This window comes from Myodes glareolus, chromosome 18 (genome assembly GCF_982192425.1).
Source record: "Myodes glareolus chromosome 18, mMyoGla1.1, whole genome shotgun sequence".
In the NCBI taxonomy this organism is placed as follows: domain Eukaryota; kingdom Metazoa; phylum Chordata; class Mammalia; order Rodentia; family Cricetidae; genus Myodes; species Myodes glareolus.
Genome location: NC_142043.1, coordinates 19,752,516 through 19,771,527, shown reverse-complemented (window position 1 = coordinate 19,771,527; position 19,012 = coordinate 19,752,516). Strand labels below are relative to the sequence as shown.

The window sequence follows — 19,012 nt, the reverse complement described above, 5'->3', positions numbered from 1 at the left end:
CTCCATGCTCCCTACCTCGATGATAATGGACTGAACCTCTAAAACTCTAAACAAACCAACCCAACTAAATGCTCTCATTTATAAGAGTTGCTGTGGTCATGGTGTTTCTTCACAGCCATAAAAACCCTAACTAAGACAGGGAGACGCATCATTAGGAGGTATGGCTTTTGGGAGTAGGTGTGGTCTTGTTTGAGGATGTGTGTCACTGTGGAGGTGGACTTTGAGGTCTCACATTCTCAAGACACTGCCCAGTGTCTCAGGTCACTTCCTGTTGCCTTCTGATCAAGATATAGCCAGCACCATGTCTGCCTGCGTACTGCCACGTCCTACCCTGATAATAAGGGACTGAACCTATAAACTCTAAGCCACCACAACCAGCTGATTTTCCTTTATAAGAGTTGCTTGGTCATGGTGTCTCCTCACAGCAATAGAAACCCTAACAAAGACACTCACAGTCTCTCCATCTGTATTACTTCTCTTAAAGGACATGTAAACACGCTTAGAAGCCTTTTTGTTGATCTGCCTGGCTGATCTGCATCTATATTCCCTGGTTTGGGCAGGGAAGGAGCTTGCGGGCCTGGAAGGATAAATCACTCCTGAGCCTACTGCTCATGAGGACTCTGTTTGTGTTTGAGGCGTGACTTCTGTCCATGTACTTTCCTTTCTGAGGAAATCCTACTAGTCAAATAGTTAATGGAGTTTACCTCGATTCTGGGTGGCCGTGAGGACAGTTGGCTGGTAGTGTGCCTCATAGCACCCTCTCATATTTGTCTCCACCATCCCCATCCTCCTGGAGCAGCTGATCGTAGTAGACGGCTGACCTTGCCACACCTGTGACCCCAGCATTCTGGAGGAAGACACGAGGATCGCAAATTCCAGGCTGCAAAGTAAATTCCAGGATACGAAGTGTGCTGGCTAGTTTCATATCAACAAGCTGTCAACTTGATAGCTGGGGCCATCTGAAAGGAGGGAATCTCAATTGAGAAAATGTCCCCTTAAAATCCATCTGGAAGGCATCTTATTAATGGGTGACTAATCGGGGAGGGTCTAGCCCACTGTGAGTGATACTGTTCCTGGGCTGGTGGTCCTGGGCTCAATAAGAAAGTAGGCTGAGTGAAGCAAGGGGAATATCCCAGTAAGCAGCATTCCTTCATGGCCTATGTATGCATCGGCTCCTGCCTCCGAGTTCCTGTTTGAATTCCTTCACACCAATGAAAACGAAAGAGTCCTCGTTTAGCACGGGAGACATCACTGAACTCACCTCCTGCTTTTTAAATGACTCTGGAGAAGTAAGACTTTCAGCTGTAAAAATGATGGGATAGTAATATTGGATATAGTTTGGGCTTCCAAATATGGATAGAAACATGTTGACTTTAAAACAACAGGGAAGCCAGGCACTGTGGTTCTGACCATCAGGAAGCTGAGGCAGGAAGGTGACGAGTTCAAAGTCAGCCTGAGCTGGATAGTGAGTTCAAGGCCAGCCTGGGCAACTTGGGTGAGATCCCATTCCATAAAAATAAGGGCTTGGTTGTAGCTCAATGGTAGAGAGCTTGTCTAGCATATGTAAGTCTCTGGGTTCATCGCCTAGGACTACAGAACCCCTGCTCAGTGTCCTGCCAAAAGTACACAGGGAGTGTCCTTGATGACATCAGAATATCTGAAAGTCTTCTATTTCCGCCACATATGCAGTATGGAAAGGGAAACCAACAGCAGCTTGGATTCTTGCAGCTGTATTCTTACCCTACCTGAGTTGTGAAGGCTGTGTTTGTACAAATGGAAGCCGAGTGCCTTCTTGAGTCTTTTGTTTCCTTATCTCTAAAATAGATGGAAAATAAGGCTCATTAGTTGTTCCTGGCTTACACAACTGGTATCTCTTCCTGTTTCTGAGATTAAAAAAAAAAACAACCAAAAACCAAAATAAAACAAAAAGACACACTGACAAAAGTAACGTAAGGGGAAAGTTGGATTTTTTTGTGCTTTGTTTTGTTTTGTTTTGTTGCTCACAGTTCAAGGAAGACTCCGTCATGAATCTTTGAGCAGTTGGTCACCTCACATCCACAGTCAGGAAGCTGAGAAAGGTGAATCACGCTGCCGCTCAGCCCCCTTCCTCCACGTATGCTGTCCAGTACCCCAGTCAGAATAGTGAGTCAACCACAGTGAACAGATTTTCCTACCTCAAATACAACCAGGATAATGCCCCATGGCAAGCCCAAGTGGCCCCCTTCCAGGGGATTCTACCTTCTATCTAGGTGACAGTTAACACTGGCCATCCTGGGGATCATGTAGGAAATCAAAGTCACCCAAACCAATACATTTATTTATTTATTTATTTATTTATTTATTTATTTATTACAGATGTATGTGTGAGCGTGGGGGTGCCATGGCATATCCGTCAGTCAGAAGACAACACTAGGTAATTGGTTTTCCACCATGTGGGCTCCAGAAATTGGACTCAGGTTATCAGGTTTGTATCAAGGACCTCTGAGCCACTCTCAGCAGCCCCCCAAGCCAATGTGTTTACATAAATAGACTTTACTTACAGTTTCCCCGTAGTCAGTGAGGGAATTCCTGTGGGCCTATGACTTATTGTCGACCTCTTCCCTGAAATCTGAGGAATGAGGAGGAAGTCCTGGCGGAACCCTGAGACAGGGTAGAGAAGCTGATCAGAGTAGTTACTTTTCCAGGACATGAATTCTTGCTCTATCAATAAATCCAGGGTCTGTGGCAGAGGTGAGTGAAGTGGAAGGGGCCTTACAGATAAAAAGAAACATAAACAGTGGCCAGTTGATGGCAGTGTGGGCTCTGTTGGGACCTTGATCCAAACACATAAACGTCATGTTGGTTATTAGGAAAAGTTACTGGAAGTCAAACCGTGGTTATTTAAGGATGTCAAGACATTGCTTAATATTTTAGACATAGTGGAAGTATTATGATTTCACTTTGAAAAAAATTTCACATTAGCCCTTCACTGAGGCAGATGGATTGCTTCAAGCTCAAGGACAATCTGGGCTACCCAGAAAATTCTAGGCCAATCTGGGTCACGAAACAAGACCCCATCTCCGAGGAAGTACAAAAGGAAAAAATTAAATAGATACAAACAAGACAAAAATCTCTATTTTAAAAAAATAAACAATCAAATATTATGGGGAAAAGTGCATAATTTTATTCAAAATACTGTGTAAATGGACAAGGGTGGTATGGGGGCATAAATGAAATTAGATTATCTACAAGTGGATACTTGTTGACCTGATTACATAAGGATGCATTATACACTTCTGTCTGACTTTGTGTGGCTGAAGTTTTTCCATAATACAAGAGCTCCAAAAAGGGGAGGAGCAGGGAAGAAAGAAGAAAAGAAGAGGGAAGAGAGAAAGAGGAGGGGGCTGGGAAGGGAAGAGAAGGAAGGGGCCTATGGACAGTCTCTGAGCAAGACCGGAGAAGTAAAAGCCCTGATTCCGTCATTTGCCAGTCCTGTGACCTGCTGGAAACTTGTTAACCTCTCCCTTTCCTAGCTGGAAAATGGGATAACAACAGCCCCTTCCCAAACCACAACATTGTGAGCATAGGATGAGTAAGCACGTGGCGGCTCCTGCTGTAGCCATTGACATCTCGTAAGGGCAGTGACCGTGGTAAGCATTGTCTGGTGGGGAACTCCGAACAGATGGTCTAAAGAGTGACTGGGGACCGGGAAAGCTAGAGATGACGAAATCAAGGTACAACTAAGGAAGAAAAGAGGGAAAGGATGGGGGGTTTTGCAAACAGTATTTATTTTTATGTGTATATGTGGCTTACGTGCATGTCTGTGTGGCACTTGTGTACAGTGCCTGAGGAGGTTAGAAGAGGGCATGGCATCCCTTGGAACTGGAGTTACAGGTGCTTAGGAGCCACCTTGTGGGTGCTGGGGATTGGACTTTGGTGCTATCCATACTTTGATTTGTCAATAGTTCTCCATCTGGGGTATTTAGACAGTTATTCACAGCTCCCCATGAATAGTCTCTCTCTTTCTCTCTCTCTCTCTCTCTCTCTCTCTCTCTCTCTCTCTCTCTCTCTCACACACACACACACACACACACACACACACTTGTGTGTGCATGCTCAGGCATATGGAGGCCAGGGGACAGCCCCAGGGATTGCTTAGGAGCTGTCCATTCATTTTGAAGCAGGGTCTCTCTGTGCTTTGAAGATTGCTAATGAGGCTGACTGGCTAGGCAGCCCCAGGCTCCTCCTGTGGACACCTCCTGTGTCCCAGCACTGGGATGACAAGTGTGCAACATTAGGTCCATTTTTAAAATCATGGGTTCTGGGGATTGAACTCATGTCCTTGGACTTGCACAGGGAAATAGCCCCTTGGCATACTTTTTGTCGGACATAACCCCAAACAGGTGGGAATTAAGATGAGAAGAATAAGGGGACCGTGAGGTTATCCTGCAGGCCAAGAGCCCTTGGAGCCCACAGTGACAAAGGATGGGTAAGCCAGCCTGCTTGCGGTTTGGGGTACTGATAGAAGACTTTCCCTGCCCCCTGATGCCTGTGAGAGTCTGTGATAACTGGTGCTGAGCACGAGGGAAGAAATGTGGAAGAAAATAGAAAAAAAAAAAAGAAATTGCTCCCCAAGACACAGCAGGACTCCCTCTCTACTCTCTGTCCCCGGGATGCTGAAACACATCTCACTCCATACTGGAGGACAGAAATCCTTCCAAGAGCAAAGGACGTCTGCTCTGGAGTGAGATGGCTTAGATCCAGAGAGAGGGTACTGGCCATCGGAACCCACAGCGTTCTGCTTTGCAGACAGCATTTGTCAAATGCAAACAGCTCCAGGAGCCGAGCTACGGCATTCTTCCCATAGAAGAAGCAGAGCCTATGAGAAAGTCTGTGGGATGTTTGACATATTTCCCTAGCTGTCTTTGGGAAAATAAAATTGGTTCAGCCTGGAATAGTGCTCAGATTTACTTTGATGGGGAATGGGATCCATTTACCACATCCTGTGTATTGATCCCCTTCAGTCATCTTGTGCACACTACAGAAGTACAGGGAGAGAATCCGAGGCCAATTGGTGGTTCTTTCAGCAGGTTTATGGTCTAGGAAGTCTTTCTGATGATTATAGATGAATCCCAGCACTGCGCACATACGAAATTTGATCTCTGGTACCAACAACCCCAGCAGCATCGCTTAGAAGAAAAGTGTGGGCAACCTGTATAGGAATGCCAACAGGACCGCACATTTAGGTTTGCTAACTGAGGGACATGAAGGTGGGGAAGCAGGGAATCTGCATCACAGGCTCCTCTCTGTTTACAAACTTTTCTAGTTCACACAATGGTGTGTGGTAAAGTATTTTCTACATTCCCTTGATTCTGATGGGGAAGACTGGGAGCTTTGGATCCAAAAGGCCAAGTTTCTGGGAGATCAGTTACTAACCACACAGTCCTGAGTTAACCTATTTGGTTTATGCCTCCATTCCTTATTTGTAAAACAGGGGCCAGAAAAATGGCAACTAACCCTAGGTAGTGGTGGTACACGGCTTTAATCCCAGCACTCCAGAGACAGAGGCAGGTGGATCTTTGTGAGTTCGAAAGCCAGCAACAGAGTGAGTTTCAGGACAGCCAGGGCTACACAGAGAGAAACCATGTCTCAAAACACAAACAAACAAAAACAATTTAAAAAAAATGGTCACTACCAATAGGCTTGTTATGATGGGGGAGTGAGAGCTCATCTCAGGATAAGTCAGATAATGTAGTGTAGACCACATAAGCTGCTACTGTTGTTTATAGACTCTACCCAGGACGTGTGAGTCCATTTCTGCCCAGAGAATTACCCAGAGTACAACACTAGCATCAGCAGAATGAAGAAACATTCAAAGTCTTTCTAGGAAGTGGAATCCAGTGTCTTAGGCAGTATAAAAATACTCTGGGAACAATCTGCTACCCTCAAGAGTGTGCCCACAGGAAGGCAGGGCTGGTTGGGCTGGGCCCATGAATCAAAGAACTTAACAATAACCTTATTTTGTGTAAATTGAAGGAAATAGAAGCATAATGAGTAATAGGTAGCGAAAAAAATTAACAGTGACCTCGAATACCCGCCTCTATTTCCTGAAGTTACAATGAATCCTCATAAGATTGGACATGCTTTGTCCTCACCTTTACCTCTGTTCTCGCCAGTCTCCCTTCCAATCTGGCCTACTTTGGACAAAATACAGCTGGTTTCACCTCCCTTCCAGGGGCCTTCCTTAATCCTAGTCAGAATCGAGGGGACTAGAGATGTAGCTCGATTGGTAAAAGAGTTGCCTACAAGTAAGAGGCCCCGGCTTTGTTCATCATCATTGCATAAAGCTTGCACGGAAGTACAAGGCTATGATTACAGCACTCTGGAGCTGCAGGAAGCAGGCCATCCTCAGCTACGGAGCAAGCGTGAGGCTAGCCTGAGCTGCCTGAGACTCTGTATCAACGTCAGATGGGCCGCGCTGATGGCTCATCTTTTAATGGTAAGCTGCTGGCAGCTCTGGCAGGGTATCTGGGATCCATACAGGAGACCCAGTGCCCTCTTCTGGCTTCTGTGGGTCCTGCATAAATCTGGTGCACAGGCAAAATGCCCATGCACATAAAACCAAACAAAACAACCTGTACACTCACCCTAGTCCTTCAGCCCCACCCTTCTTTGCTCTCTCTCCTGGACCAACGCCTTCAACACACCAAATACTTCATTTATGTGGTTTTCTGTTGATCTACCACTAAGGGGATTAAATGTTTTCTTTGCTACTGTGTCCCAGGTGCTTAGGGCCAAAGCCTGGCTTCTGGCAGTGCTCAATGTTTGGGGGATGACTATCCGTGAATTGGCTGGGCTGGCCAGGCGCCAGCAGAGGTCTCTCCAGCACAGCCCTTGCTGGCCACTTGACTCCTAGAAGGCATTTCACACAATTCTTTCAGTGAGTGTATTCCTGGCTCTCTTTGCTAAGCTGGTGTCATCAGATTACCCACACAGTGTAATGTCAGAAGGGAGTGCAATGGAGCTCTTGGCCTTGCTGTAACCTGATCTGAAGACTGTTGGGTTTGTGCTTTATAAAATGAAAGTACCAGGCTGCTGAAAAAAATTCAACTTCCTTTTTGTCCCCCCCACCAGGAAATTTTAGATGGCATTACTAGCTTACATTTTATGATTGAAAATATTTTGGTAAAAGCATTGCTTTTCCCCCCAAACATTTCATTTTATTTTATTAATGGCTCCTTAGGCTATCTTTTCTTCTCACTTTTCTACATTTCCTTCAATAATCAGATATTACTTCAAAAAAAAAAACTTTTACTAGTCTATGAAATCTACACAGCTCCTTGAAAGGCAAAGAGAAATGTTTAAAGTTCCATCCTTATATTCTTATCTCGTGTGTGTGTGTGTGTGTGTGTGTGTGTGTGTGTGCGCCAATTGCTTGAGCAACAGACCAGTGAAATGTGAGAAGGACCCGGGATTAGGCAATTATCAGACAAGACGATTTTCTCATGTAAGGATCCGACATTATTCTCAAAACCTCAGTGGGTTTGACTTTGCAATTCAGGCTGACAATGGACAATGGGCCTGTGGGCTTCTAAGAGACCTCTGTGGTACACGCAATAATCTCTTTGACATCCGAGAAGACGGTGTGGGGTTTGCTTTAGCTGAAAAGGCAAGAGCAGCACAGCCGTGGCCACTTACGCGGTGTCCAGGACCAGAAGTCCCAGTGAAATTATGAAAGGCCGCATGCTGCACAAAACTGTTTCATATGCACCACCTAAGACTGTGGTTATTTGGGGTTGGCCTTTCTGATTAGCTGGGCCCCAAAGTTTTCTGAAAATTACATTAGAATGAATTGTGTGGCTCAGAAAAATCACTACTTTTCTCCTAGTCTCTAGAGCAGTGGTTCTTAACCGGTGTATCTTGAGTCCCTTTTACAGGGGTTACCCAAGAACATTGGAAGACACAGATGTTCGTGTGACAATTCACAACAGTAACAAAATTATAGTTATAAAATAGCGACGAAAATAGTTTCATGGCTGGGGTCACCACAACATGAGGAGCCGTATTAAGCATCCCAGCATTAAGAAGGTGGAGAGCCCTGCTCGACAGCAATGGAAACCCTTTGTCCTTACTTGGCTCATAGCTACTCAGGAGCTCAAATGGATGTGGACGGGAAAGCATGGTGTGTGTTAAAACCTGATTTGGTCAGGCCTCCTGGCGTCTAAGGTAGCATGAATGCATCTTCCTAGAAGAATCATGATATGATAAAAAAAAATTTGTGGGAATTGCTACCCCGAGTTATATCTCCCTGCCCCCATTTGAGGTGCTTATCTGCAAAGAATCTTAACTTCCCTCTGCTCCTGGAGTTGGATGAGGAAGTTTGAGTGCACGTGATTATTCCTTGATCCCTGCTGGGTTCAGGTGACAGTCCCTACTGGGGACAGGTGAAGGTGGAGTGCATGTGATCAGTCCTTGACCTCTACTGGGGTCAGGTAAGAGTTCCTCCTTGGGTCAGGTGACAGTCCCTTCGCAGCCCCTTCCCCATTTGGTATAAAAGCTAGCCCCAGCAGAACAATAAACAAGTTGCTGTTTCACCTCAACCACGTGCTCTGTGGATTTCATTCAACCTGGACACCCTCCGCCGAGACTCGTGGTTCCAGACCGTGCTGGCGCGGTAATTGGAGGTCCCCACCGAGATCGGAAAGGTGAGGAAAGTGGACTGGGTCATCCTGTAGCCGGCCAGGATGTATTGGGGATTAAGATATAATTAAGAAATAAGAGATACTTGAGATAATTAAGAGATAAGAGATAATTAAGAAATGGGGAATACCCCGGGTAAATCAGAGTTAACGAGGTTGTTGAAAGGAACAGCTGTAAAAACTAAGACTTTGGATGATTTTCTTAAAACGACAGAAACGTGGAGTCCCTGGTTCATCACCAGTGGAGCCCTCAATATTTCTGAGTGGGAACAGGTTCGCGGGGATCTTCAAAAAACTTTGAGAAAGAAGGGGCCTGAAGTCCTGCCTATTGCCATGTTCTCCCTTTGGAGACTGATCAGGGATGCTTTGCTTACAGAGAAAGTCTGGGTTAAGCAGGCTTTAAAAGCAACTAAGCTAGCTCAGCCCGGTAAGGTAGAGGAGCGAAGGATTAAAAAGAAAAAGCCTCCAGACAGGGAGGGGCAAATGAGTCATGGGACAGAGTTTCCTCTCAGAATTTAGGGGCTCATCCCAAGCTCACAATTTTCACTTACTGGTGTTTTTTGGCAAGGGGGACCCATTTATTGGTTACATCTACCCGCTTCCCCTAAGAAGGTAGTGACCCCCTATTATGAAATGGTGCTACAGCTTCTATGGAAGGCATATGATTTTAGTTTACAAGTTTTTGGCAGGATCCCAAATAAATTTCTAATCCCTTATCAAAAAGAGAAAATAACAAGGCTACAGAGGGTTCAAGATGGATGGACCTTGTTCATCACAACCACTGGAGCCAATTTTGATAACCATTATCCTGATTCTCGTTTAATTTCATTTTTTAAGAATCATCCTGTTATCTTTCCAAAAATTATTAAAACTTCCCCCCTTAAGGGAGTGCGTTCAGTGTTTACTGATGGTTCTTCCAAGGGCTATGCAGTGGTGGTCTCTGGTTCAATTAAAGAAAAGCAGCCTCTAGGTCCGATTTCTGCCCAAGCTGCAGAACTTACAGCCTGCCTTATGGCATTTTCTCTTTTCAAGAATCAATCCTTCAATTTGTATACTGATAGTATATATGTGGCAGGAATTGTTGGGCCATTGGAAACCTCGCCATATATATTACCTACCTCTCAGGTTTTCCACCTTTTGGTTCAGCTGCAAAGTCTTATATGCCAAAGAGTGTTTCCTGCCTTTGTTGGCCATATTCGGGCCCATACTGATCTGCCAGGGCCCTTGGCAGAGGGAAATAAGCTTGCAGATTCCCTCACCCGCCCAATGGCATTGTTCCTTTCTGAGGAACAACGAGCCCGTCATCTTCATGAAAAGTATCATTTAAATGCCTCTTCTCTAAAGTTTCACTCTGGCTGTACTCTAGCTACAGCTACTCAAATCACATCCCAATGTCCAGCTTGTGCTCCATTTCATAATGCCCCCAATGAAGGTGTTAATCCTCGAGGCCTCCGTCCTAAACACCTTTGGCAGATGGATGTTACCCATTTGTCTCAAGCTGGCAGACTTAAATTTTTACATGTTTCTGTAGACACTTATTCCAAGGTAATTTATGCCTCCCTACATTCAGGAGAAAAGATTAAGGACGTTGTTGCTCATTGTCTACAGGCTTTTGCTTATATGGGCATTCCAGATTTTCTTAAAACAGACAATGGACCAGCTTATACCAGCCAAAGGTTTGCAAAATTTTGTCAAGAACATCAAATTACACATACCTTTGGAATTCCACATAATCCCACAGGACAGGCCGTAGTGGAGCGCACGCATGCTACCCTTAAACAATTTTTTTGTAAAATAAAGAAGGGGGAGTATATCACCTCCCCAAATGCCCAGTTATCTACAATTTTATACATTTTAAAATTTTTAACAGTAGATAAACAAGGTCTATTAGCAATGGAGAGACATTGGCAGAAACCTTCCCAATCTCTGGGTTGGGTTAGATGGAAGGATAGTATCACAGGACAGTGGCAGTCACCCACACCCATGTTGGCTAGGGTGAGGGGGGCCGTTTGCGTTTTCCCTCCAGGAACCAAAAAACCCATCTGGGTGCCGGAGCAGAATGTTCGGCTAGTGGAGCCAGGCCCTACTGGTCCTGACAATATGGATTCAAGTGAGGAACATCGAGGGAGCCCTGAGATGTGCACTGGTGAGGAATCCACCCATACTGATGCCAGTAAGTAAAGTAAGCTCTGTTTTTCCATCCTTTTATTCCACCAATTATACCTTGGGGGTTCCTGCAGCAAATACAGCATTAGAAAGATCTTCATTGGGTAATTTAACGTTTGATATATCTCATGCCCTCTGCTTCCGGAAGATTAGCAATATTTCAGAGATGCCTACTATCTCTCTTTCTGGACCATGTGCGGTCCTTAGTAATTATTCTCTGGGAGACTTTTCTTCTGATTCTTCAGGGCATCCTTGTTATGGATTGAGAGATATCTTTTACCCAATAAATTTTAAAAGAAATGTTTCTGGACTTCCAACTCCTCCGAGACCAGCTCCCTTATGTTGGAAGACGCCACAATCCTTCAGATTGTACTTACCATTATCTTGGGGAAATTGTGCTCCCAAGAAACCATGGAAATTGGAGGGAGATCAATATTTATGGTGGTTTGGTCACCGACCTACCTCTAAAAACTCCTTGAGAGGGGCCTTTGATTACTCTTATAGAAATCCAAATATGCCAGGAGTTTCACCTACGTTTGCAGGCATGTTTCTCTGTGGCCCTCGTGCATGCACAGATATTAGGCCTTTAGCCCTTCAAAGGGGCTTGGCTTTCAATGCTACAGCCAGATGGAACACATCAGACATCTTTGAAACATCCCTCCAGATTAACTATGCAGCGGGAATGAATTTCTCTATTGTCAGTCTGGCTTGTGTTCTGCCTCCCTTTATGTTTGTCTCCTTTAATGGGTCGGTCGGGGAGGATGGTGTCCTTGATTGTTCTTCCAGCTCCTGCTTTTTGAGCAACTGCTGGTCCCCGACTGATGAGTCCGTGCTGATGGTGAGAATTCCTGCTCTGGTTCCCCTGGTGGTAGAAGACCCACATGATGGACGAGAGCTTATCTTGTATCGAGAGAGAAGAGACTTCGGAATCACCGCCGCAGTCATCGCAGCCATCGCCATATCAGCCACAGCTGCCACCGTTGCGGGAATCACCGTGTCCCAGAATGCAGCGACTGCAGAGACTGTTAACACTCTTGCTGCCCGTGTTACCCAGGCCTTAGAGACTCAAAATACCATGGACTCACATATTCAATTAGGGATGCTAAATTTAAATCAGCAAACAGCCTTATTGCAGGAACAGATTAATGTGTTGTGGATGGTGCAACAAGCTTCTTGTTCTCATTTCTATCATTCTGCCTGTGTGATTCTTATGAAAGTGAAAAATGTGTCCTTTGAGGTGCAACGCCTTAATGCTTACCTTAGAGGGCCTTGGAATGATTCCTTTGTAAACTTTACCCACTCTTTGGTACATGAGATTATTGCAGTTAATGAAACCCATGTTAAACCTATATCTGCTGAGGGATGGTGGAATGCCATGGTCCAGATTGGTGGTTGGGCACAGCGATGGGGAGGTGCCTTGTCCCTGGGGATCTTGGGACTAGTAGGGGTAGCAGTAGGTCTGCTCCTCTTAAAACGACTTCTAAACACCTTCACCAAGACTGAGCTTGTCCACCGTCAGGTGTTACTCAGTCTGGCCCATGACTCTCCCGGAAGTCATGAGGTATGGCTGCAGATGCTAAAAAAATGAGGGTCTCCAAGGACGGGCAACCTGTGGGGTGACCCTCCCGCCTAAGACAGGGTATTGGGGGCCCAGTGACGGGTAAGGGAAGGTACTTCCCTTGCAGGACCTAAGACAGGACCCCTCATTATAAAATAAAGTTGGGGGAATTGTGGGAATTGCTACCCCGAGTTATATCTCCCTGCCCCCATTTGAGGTGCTTATCTGCAAAGAATCTTAACTTCCCTCTGCTCCTGGAGTTGGATGAGGAAGTTTGAGTGCACGTGATTATTCCTTGATCCCTGCTGGGTTCAGGTGACAGTCCCTACTGGGGACAGGTGAAGGTGGAGTGCATGTGATCAGTCCTTGACCTCTACTGGGGTCAGGTAAGAGTTCCTCCTTGGGTCAGGTGACAGTCCCTTCGCAGCCCCTTCCCCATTTGGTGCCATGGTATAAAAGCTAGCCCCAGCAGAACAATAAACAAGTTGCTGTTTCACCTCAACCTCGTGCTCTGTGGATTTCATTCAACCTGGACACCCTCCGCCGAGACTCGTGGTTCCAGACCGTGCTGGCGCGGTAAAAATTACCTTAGATATGCTAGCAAGATTATTCTATATTCTTAAAGTTATTAAATCAGAAACATGTACTCTGGTGGAAAACCTACATTTCCTTCTGCAAAGGGTCAAGCGTTATGTTCCTAGAAATCTTACATTGCTTTGTGTAACTCCTAACATTTTTTAAGTTCAGAGTGTCAAAATCTTTAATACAATTGTGAATGCAGCCAGGAGTGTTTATGTAATTATATTGAAATTCTCACAGAAATTAACTCCATGGCTCTCCAACAGGTAGTTTGCTCAGCCCGAAAGTAGACAGGTTAGCAGCAGACCTATTTCTGATGGATAATGTCCCCACTTCCTCCACCTGGCAGCCCAGTAAGCTACAACCCAGCTTTTGAATGAGTATTAGGTCCAGGCAGCCCTGGTCAAGGGATGAAGGAAGGTAGCTTTCTTTATATTGTTAACACGACAGAAATCCATGTACAAAAAAACTGTTTAATGATTATTCATGTAAGTAGATTTGTAGAGACAGAAAATAATCCCACATTTTCTTTACCAAGCAATCAAGCAAAACACAGTAGCACGAGAGGCAAAGCCTTGGTAAGAAGAGCAGAGAAAGCATCGAGTGAGACGACACTGCCCTCTGGAGGACACATGTGGAACTGCAGAGCAGTAAGCGGAGACAAACGGGGCAACACGAAACAGGCCCTTGTGTCATGGCTTGGAACTATTTCAAGCTTCCAGTCGATGGCGACTTAAAAATTGAAGTCGTAACCCTAACACCTTTAAGAACTTTAAAAATTAGTTCATTTGAATTGAGTGTGATGTGGGCGCAGCCTGTATTCCCAGCTCCTTGGCTGACTGAGATGGGAGAATCAGGAATTCCAGACCCGAGACCTTTCTCAAACACAACACAAAACAAAACACCCCAAACCAGAAACAACAACAAAGACAACCTTCACCAGCAAGTAAAAGCCAGGATTCTTAAATGAGAAACAGGTACTTTCCCAGATGCATCCTGTTGGCCCCTCTTCTTGAACTAAGTAGGGCCTTATATAAATCTATAGAAATTTTATTCATGAGAGAATGTAAATGATTGACAGTTTAATTTTATCAGAGACGTTTACATGTTAATGGGTTGCAAGTCTTTATTAAAAGAGAAGTGATGACAACCAGAGTTTCTGGTACTGGAGACTAAAATATCCATCCCCTGTCCACCATCTTTCGTTCACATTATGCTGATTTTGGGGGGCGGCAATCCCACTGCAAATCAGTAGGCATCCATACCCCTTTGTATAATTCTTAGTTGTTACTTTGAAACTAACCAGGCCTTTTCCATACTGAAAGACTTATTTTAACGGCTGTTGGAAAGGGAGCATGAAGACCTAAAATCCACCCATATTTACGCTATTCTAACTAGATACTGATGTTTGGGGGGAAGTTCACAGCCCCCCCACCTCAATGCCTTCCAAATATCTATTATATGTACACTGTTCCCTGGCCCAGGGATGCGCGTCAATGGAAGACCTCTTGGTTAGCAAGTCGGAGGTCTTGGGTTCAAGTCCCAACTCCACAGAAATCGCTTTTAAACTTATAAATCGCTAGTTAGCAATATTTGTGTAATTAAACTAAAAATTGAGTGCCACTATCTCTTTTTCACACGTATGGTGTCATCATGAGCCCACCAGTGACAGAGTTCAGCTCGGCACTGGCCTGCAGGTGCACGGAAGAGTACTAGAGCTCTGCTTACAAGGCTAGGAGTGGTGGCACACACCTTTAACCTTGCCACTTGAGAGAGACAGGTTTATTTCCAGAGTTCAAGGCCAGTCTGGTCTGCATGATTTCTAGGCCAGCCAGAGCTATAGAGTGAGATCTTATCTCAAAAAAGAAAAAGAAAACAGAAGAAGAAAAGGACAAAAATCTCTGTTTATAGACACCTCCACAGTTACAGTCAAGAGCACCTCCCCACCCCTTTCCTCTCTCACGTTTCCACCAACTTTTAAAAGAATACCAAGTCTTTGAATCCATAACAACGAGTACTCCCAACAGTTTCCGGTTCCCGTTTTAGACAGATCCTCTACTTGTTGCATTTCCACGACCTCCACCCCCACCCCCAGCCGACCCCCAGCCATCTTTTGTTCAGTTCAAACCAGTTCAATTTTGCTTGTCATGAACTTCGCCTAGGCAAGCTTGTATAGACACTCGACTAGCGTGGAAGTTCAGATTCTTGACCATGAAAAAAACCCATCTAGTAAAACAATGCAGCAGACACGTGTTTTCCTGCTTTAAAGGCAGTAGGGAAGTTCCAGTTGGCCCTGCCTCCCTCCCATATAGATAAATAGTTGTTTGACAAATCACTGTAGCTTTCTGGGGTTCTTCTTCTTCTTTTTTCTTGTCTCAATAAACCAAAACATGAAATTCCATGGAGCATATATTAAATAAAATGTCTAGACATCCCCACTATAAGGCACAAAACTCACAAATCTCCCACAGAAAGATGAACAACACACAGACAAACAGAACCGAAGGTTTAAAGACAAGCAAGTAACTTCATGGAGGAGAAAGTTCATCAAGCTGGAATTGAAACAGATCACTTCTCCTTTTAGTACAGAGGGACCTTATACTGATCGGAAGCGCAGCCTGAGAGCGGAGGGCATCGCGGCTCTTCCTGGACCACAGCCTCCTTCACTGGGTTAACACAGAAGTCAGTCCTCAGGGAGAGCAGTGTGGCCAGAGCACATCAGCCGCAAGCACTGCCCACCTCACAGTGGCAGCTCCCAGCAATGTGACACACAGTTCCTTTGGCCATCAGGTGCCTCATTCTTACACAAAGGACCTTCAGGGACCAACCATAGTGAGCACATATTACCTGTCCTAGGACCTGTTTTAAGGTTTCTCCTCAAATCTGAGGCAGAACACAGATTGGGGTAGCTGTGTTGGTCCTTCATAGGACAGCATCTAACAGGAATTCGAACCTTGGGTCTTAGCTTCCTCTTGAAATAATCAGACCCCTGGAGCAAGTTTAGAACTAAGCTTTTAAGAGTCTGTTCAAATCTTCAGATAAGTAAGTTCTTGGCCTGCAAGGCAACCCTAAATAGCTTGCAGCTAGTACTGCAGTCCACACATAGAGACGAAAAGGTCTCCATGTACCCAGACAGACAAAGGTATCCATGTTTGCTGGCTGGGTCTCCCGGTAGCTCTTGGCACTGTTGCGTTTTCTGACGTTTACGTATTCCATGAAAATCAGCTTCCTGGATGGTTCACATGGCTCCAGCATTTCCCGGAAGTGTAATAGCTTTGGAATTCTTTATGTTACCATGCAGACTAGGGGTGGGAACAATCAGCCAGCTAGTTGGTTATCCTGAGAAAGGGACCAGTGCCGCAGTGCATGAGACCAGAAATCAGGGAAATTGAATAGTCCATTCTGTCCAAGGGTTTCAATGAGCCTTCTTGAAAATTATGACTCTTCCACCCTAGACGATCTGAAGTCCTAATAAGACAAAGTAAATCCGTGGGTCAATTCATTCAGTTACCAAGGCCAGCAGCATAGGGTGGCTGTTCTATTAGGGTGAGGAACACCCACAGTTTACATGGTAGTTCAATTAGATTAGCTGTCCAGTTCAGGACTCCGCTTTGAAAGCCACACCCAGAATTCTGCTAAGTGTTTGTGGGTGAGGATGCTTTCCTTAGTTTGGCATCTCATGAATCTCAACCAGGATCCCTCCCCATGTAAAGCTATAACCCAGACAGAAGATGGATTTTTTTTTTAAAAAATTCTCAAATGCCTTGAATTTGAAATTTTATATATCATGCCCTTGAAAATATGCAATGATCTTTTTTTTTTGAGAAAAGGTATCATGTATCAAAGGCTAGCCTTGGACTCACTATACAGCCAAGGATGACCTAGAACTTCTGATCCTCCTGCCTCTGGCTCCTTCAGTGCTGCTCCTGGTTTGTGTGGTACTGGGGATCCAACCCTGGGTTTCCTACATGCTATGTAAGCATTCTCTACCAATCGAGTTTCATCCCCAGGCTGTGAGACATGTTAATTTAAAAATCAAGCCTTAAAAACGAAAAGTCCATTTCTATTATTGTGTCAAGTTTTTCTCCAAATCACAGTAGGACATCGCTCCATCTTTCTGCGCTGGCAGACCTCAGGAATCTTTCTTAACCAGTCTGGCCTTGACTTTGTGCCTCAGGAGGGAGGCGGTGGCCGCACTGCAGGCAGCTAAGAAGAAAAAGGAGAGGCAGGCCGTGTAGACCCACAGGGGACCGTGGCGCTGGAGGAAGATCTCATGCCTTCCCTGGTAGTCTAGAAGAATGGCCTCCAGCTGGGAGAGCGTGCAGATGGAAAGGAAGGCGTGGAAGATTTGATGTCCGTGGCCCACAATGTCACAGGAACCTGGGAAGTACTTCTCCGGTACCGGGCAGGAGAAGAAGTAGGCGCTAACCAGGAAGAAGACGATCTGGAGGGTGTGATACCAGGCCGCCTGTTCCTGGCAACCAGCCAGGTGACAGAGAGCCACCCGGTGGGCCACCGGGCTGATGTCTAGAATGAAGGCCAGCCCGGCTGGCACCACTTGACAGATCTTCCGCATCACTGGATAAGGCCTTCGGTAGCGATACTTGGCGTAGCAACAGCCGGCACAGGAGAGCCAGCCACAGAAAGCAGCTGCCGGCAGGAAGAAAAGCCAGAACCGCTCGTACCACGCCTGGTCCGAGCTGTAGAAGAAGTGAGCCAATGCGCTGCCATACTGATAGACGCTGACCCCGACGTAGTCCACAAAGTAAAAGGTGTAGTGAGACAGCTCTGACTTGGACTGCAGCAGGTGGGCCAAGAGGCTGCAGGTGAGGTAAGTGATGGAGGACAGGATAAAGAGGAGTAGGGGTAGGGTGTGGGGAGAGGCCCACTGCAATGCCCCAGCCTCCGCAAAGGCCCAGAATCGCAACAGGACCGCTAGGGCCGCCAGCAAGTGGGTCCAGACGTTGACCACCTCATTGTGCTTCTGAAAGAGGCTGAAGAAGTAGTAGCGCCACTCGTGCCCCGTAGGGCGGTAGCCCGCGTGGATGTAAGGCTCCCTGAAGAGTTGGGGCACGTCGGATTCTGGGACAGTGCAGGGCATCTTGGGAAGCCCTTCTTCGAGAATCTTGGGCAGACGGCGCAGCTGCTGCCCGCTCACAGACAGGGTGCTCAGGCGTTCCAGGATGGCAGTCGTCATGGCAGCGGTGGCCCGGGCTTCACAGGATTCGGTAGGACAAGCTGAACGGATAGAGAGGAAAACTGAGAGACAAACGCAACCAAGGTGGCCATAAAAAAAGCACGGCTTGCACAGACAACCCGGAAAGCCAGGAGGTTCAGATGGATTCTCTGAGCCTCGCTTTCATCTGTACCGAAGAGTTGCAGCATCCTGCCTCACCCTGACAACATTCTGACGCCTTGGCTACTATTCACCAGTGTGAGGAAGAGGCATCTCTTGTATAAGGGCCATGATAACCTAGCATGACCTAACGATAAGTGAGAGAGAATGATGCCTAGAAGGTAAAGATACTCTGAAAAATCACTATATTCCCTAGATATCACTAAATGCAATCACCAGATGCCCTTGGATTATTAAGTAGGTTGAGAGACAAGAATACACTTTAACTGGGCATGGTGGCACATGCCTCTAAACCCAGTACTCTGAAGGCTGAGGGGGGAGGGTGACAGTTGGAGGCCAGTCTGCCCTCCTCAGTGAGTTCAAGGCCACCCTGTGCTAGATAACAACGCTTATCGATAAAAAAGTAAGGTGTCCTATTTCTTTAGCACCCAGCTAATCTTAAACTATTGGCTAATCTTACTGGAAACTTTAAGCAATTAGCTGAAACTCAAATTAAAGGCAGATTATTTGTCAATGAGACTGGGAAAGAGCAGTGTATATACACTGTTGTGGAAAATTATTTTAGGGTGTTACATTTGTTTATGACACAGAGCATTTGTTTAAGGGTGCAAAGATGGTTTGCTTTTGTTGATGGTGCGTTTGTTTAACTCTGTGAAGCTGTGATTCTTTGCCTGT

The 19,012-nt window shown here is 45.7% G+C and overlaps 1 protein-coding gene and 1 long non-coding RNA gene across 3 annotated transcripts in view; one reads left to right on the top strand and one right to left on the bottom strand.

Annotated features, from left to right (window-relative positions):
- Window positions 1–19,012, top strand: part of LOC146890732 (uncharacterized) — a 57,615-nt gene that overhangs the window by 2,421 nt on the left and 36,182 nt on the right. The window contains exon 2 of the long non-coding RNA XR_014998255.2: window positions 2,356–2,464. This is a non-coding gene — a long non-coding RNA (uncharacterized LOC146890732). The remainder of the gene's footprint in view (window positions 1–2,355; window positions 2,465–19,012) is intronic.
- Window positions 13,435–19,012, bottom strand: part of Paqr8 (progestin and adipoQ receptor family member 8) — a 47,013-nt gene continuing 41,435 nt past the window's right edge. For both annotated transcript variants that reach the window (XM_087898013.1, XM_048445687.3), the window contains exon 3: window positions 13,435–18,219. In XM_087898013.1, coding sequence (XP_087754139.1) covers window positions 17,114–18,178 — 1,065 coding nt within the window. In that variant the 5' untranslated portion in view covers window positions 18,179–18,219 and the 3' untranslated portion in view covers window positions 13,435–17,113. The remainder of the gene's footprint in view (window positions 18,220–19,012) is intronic.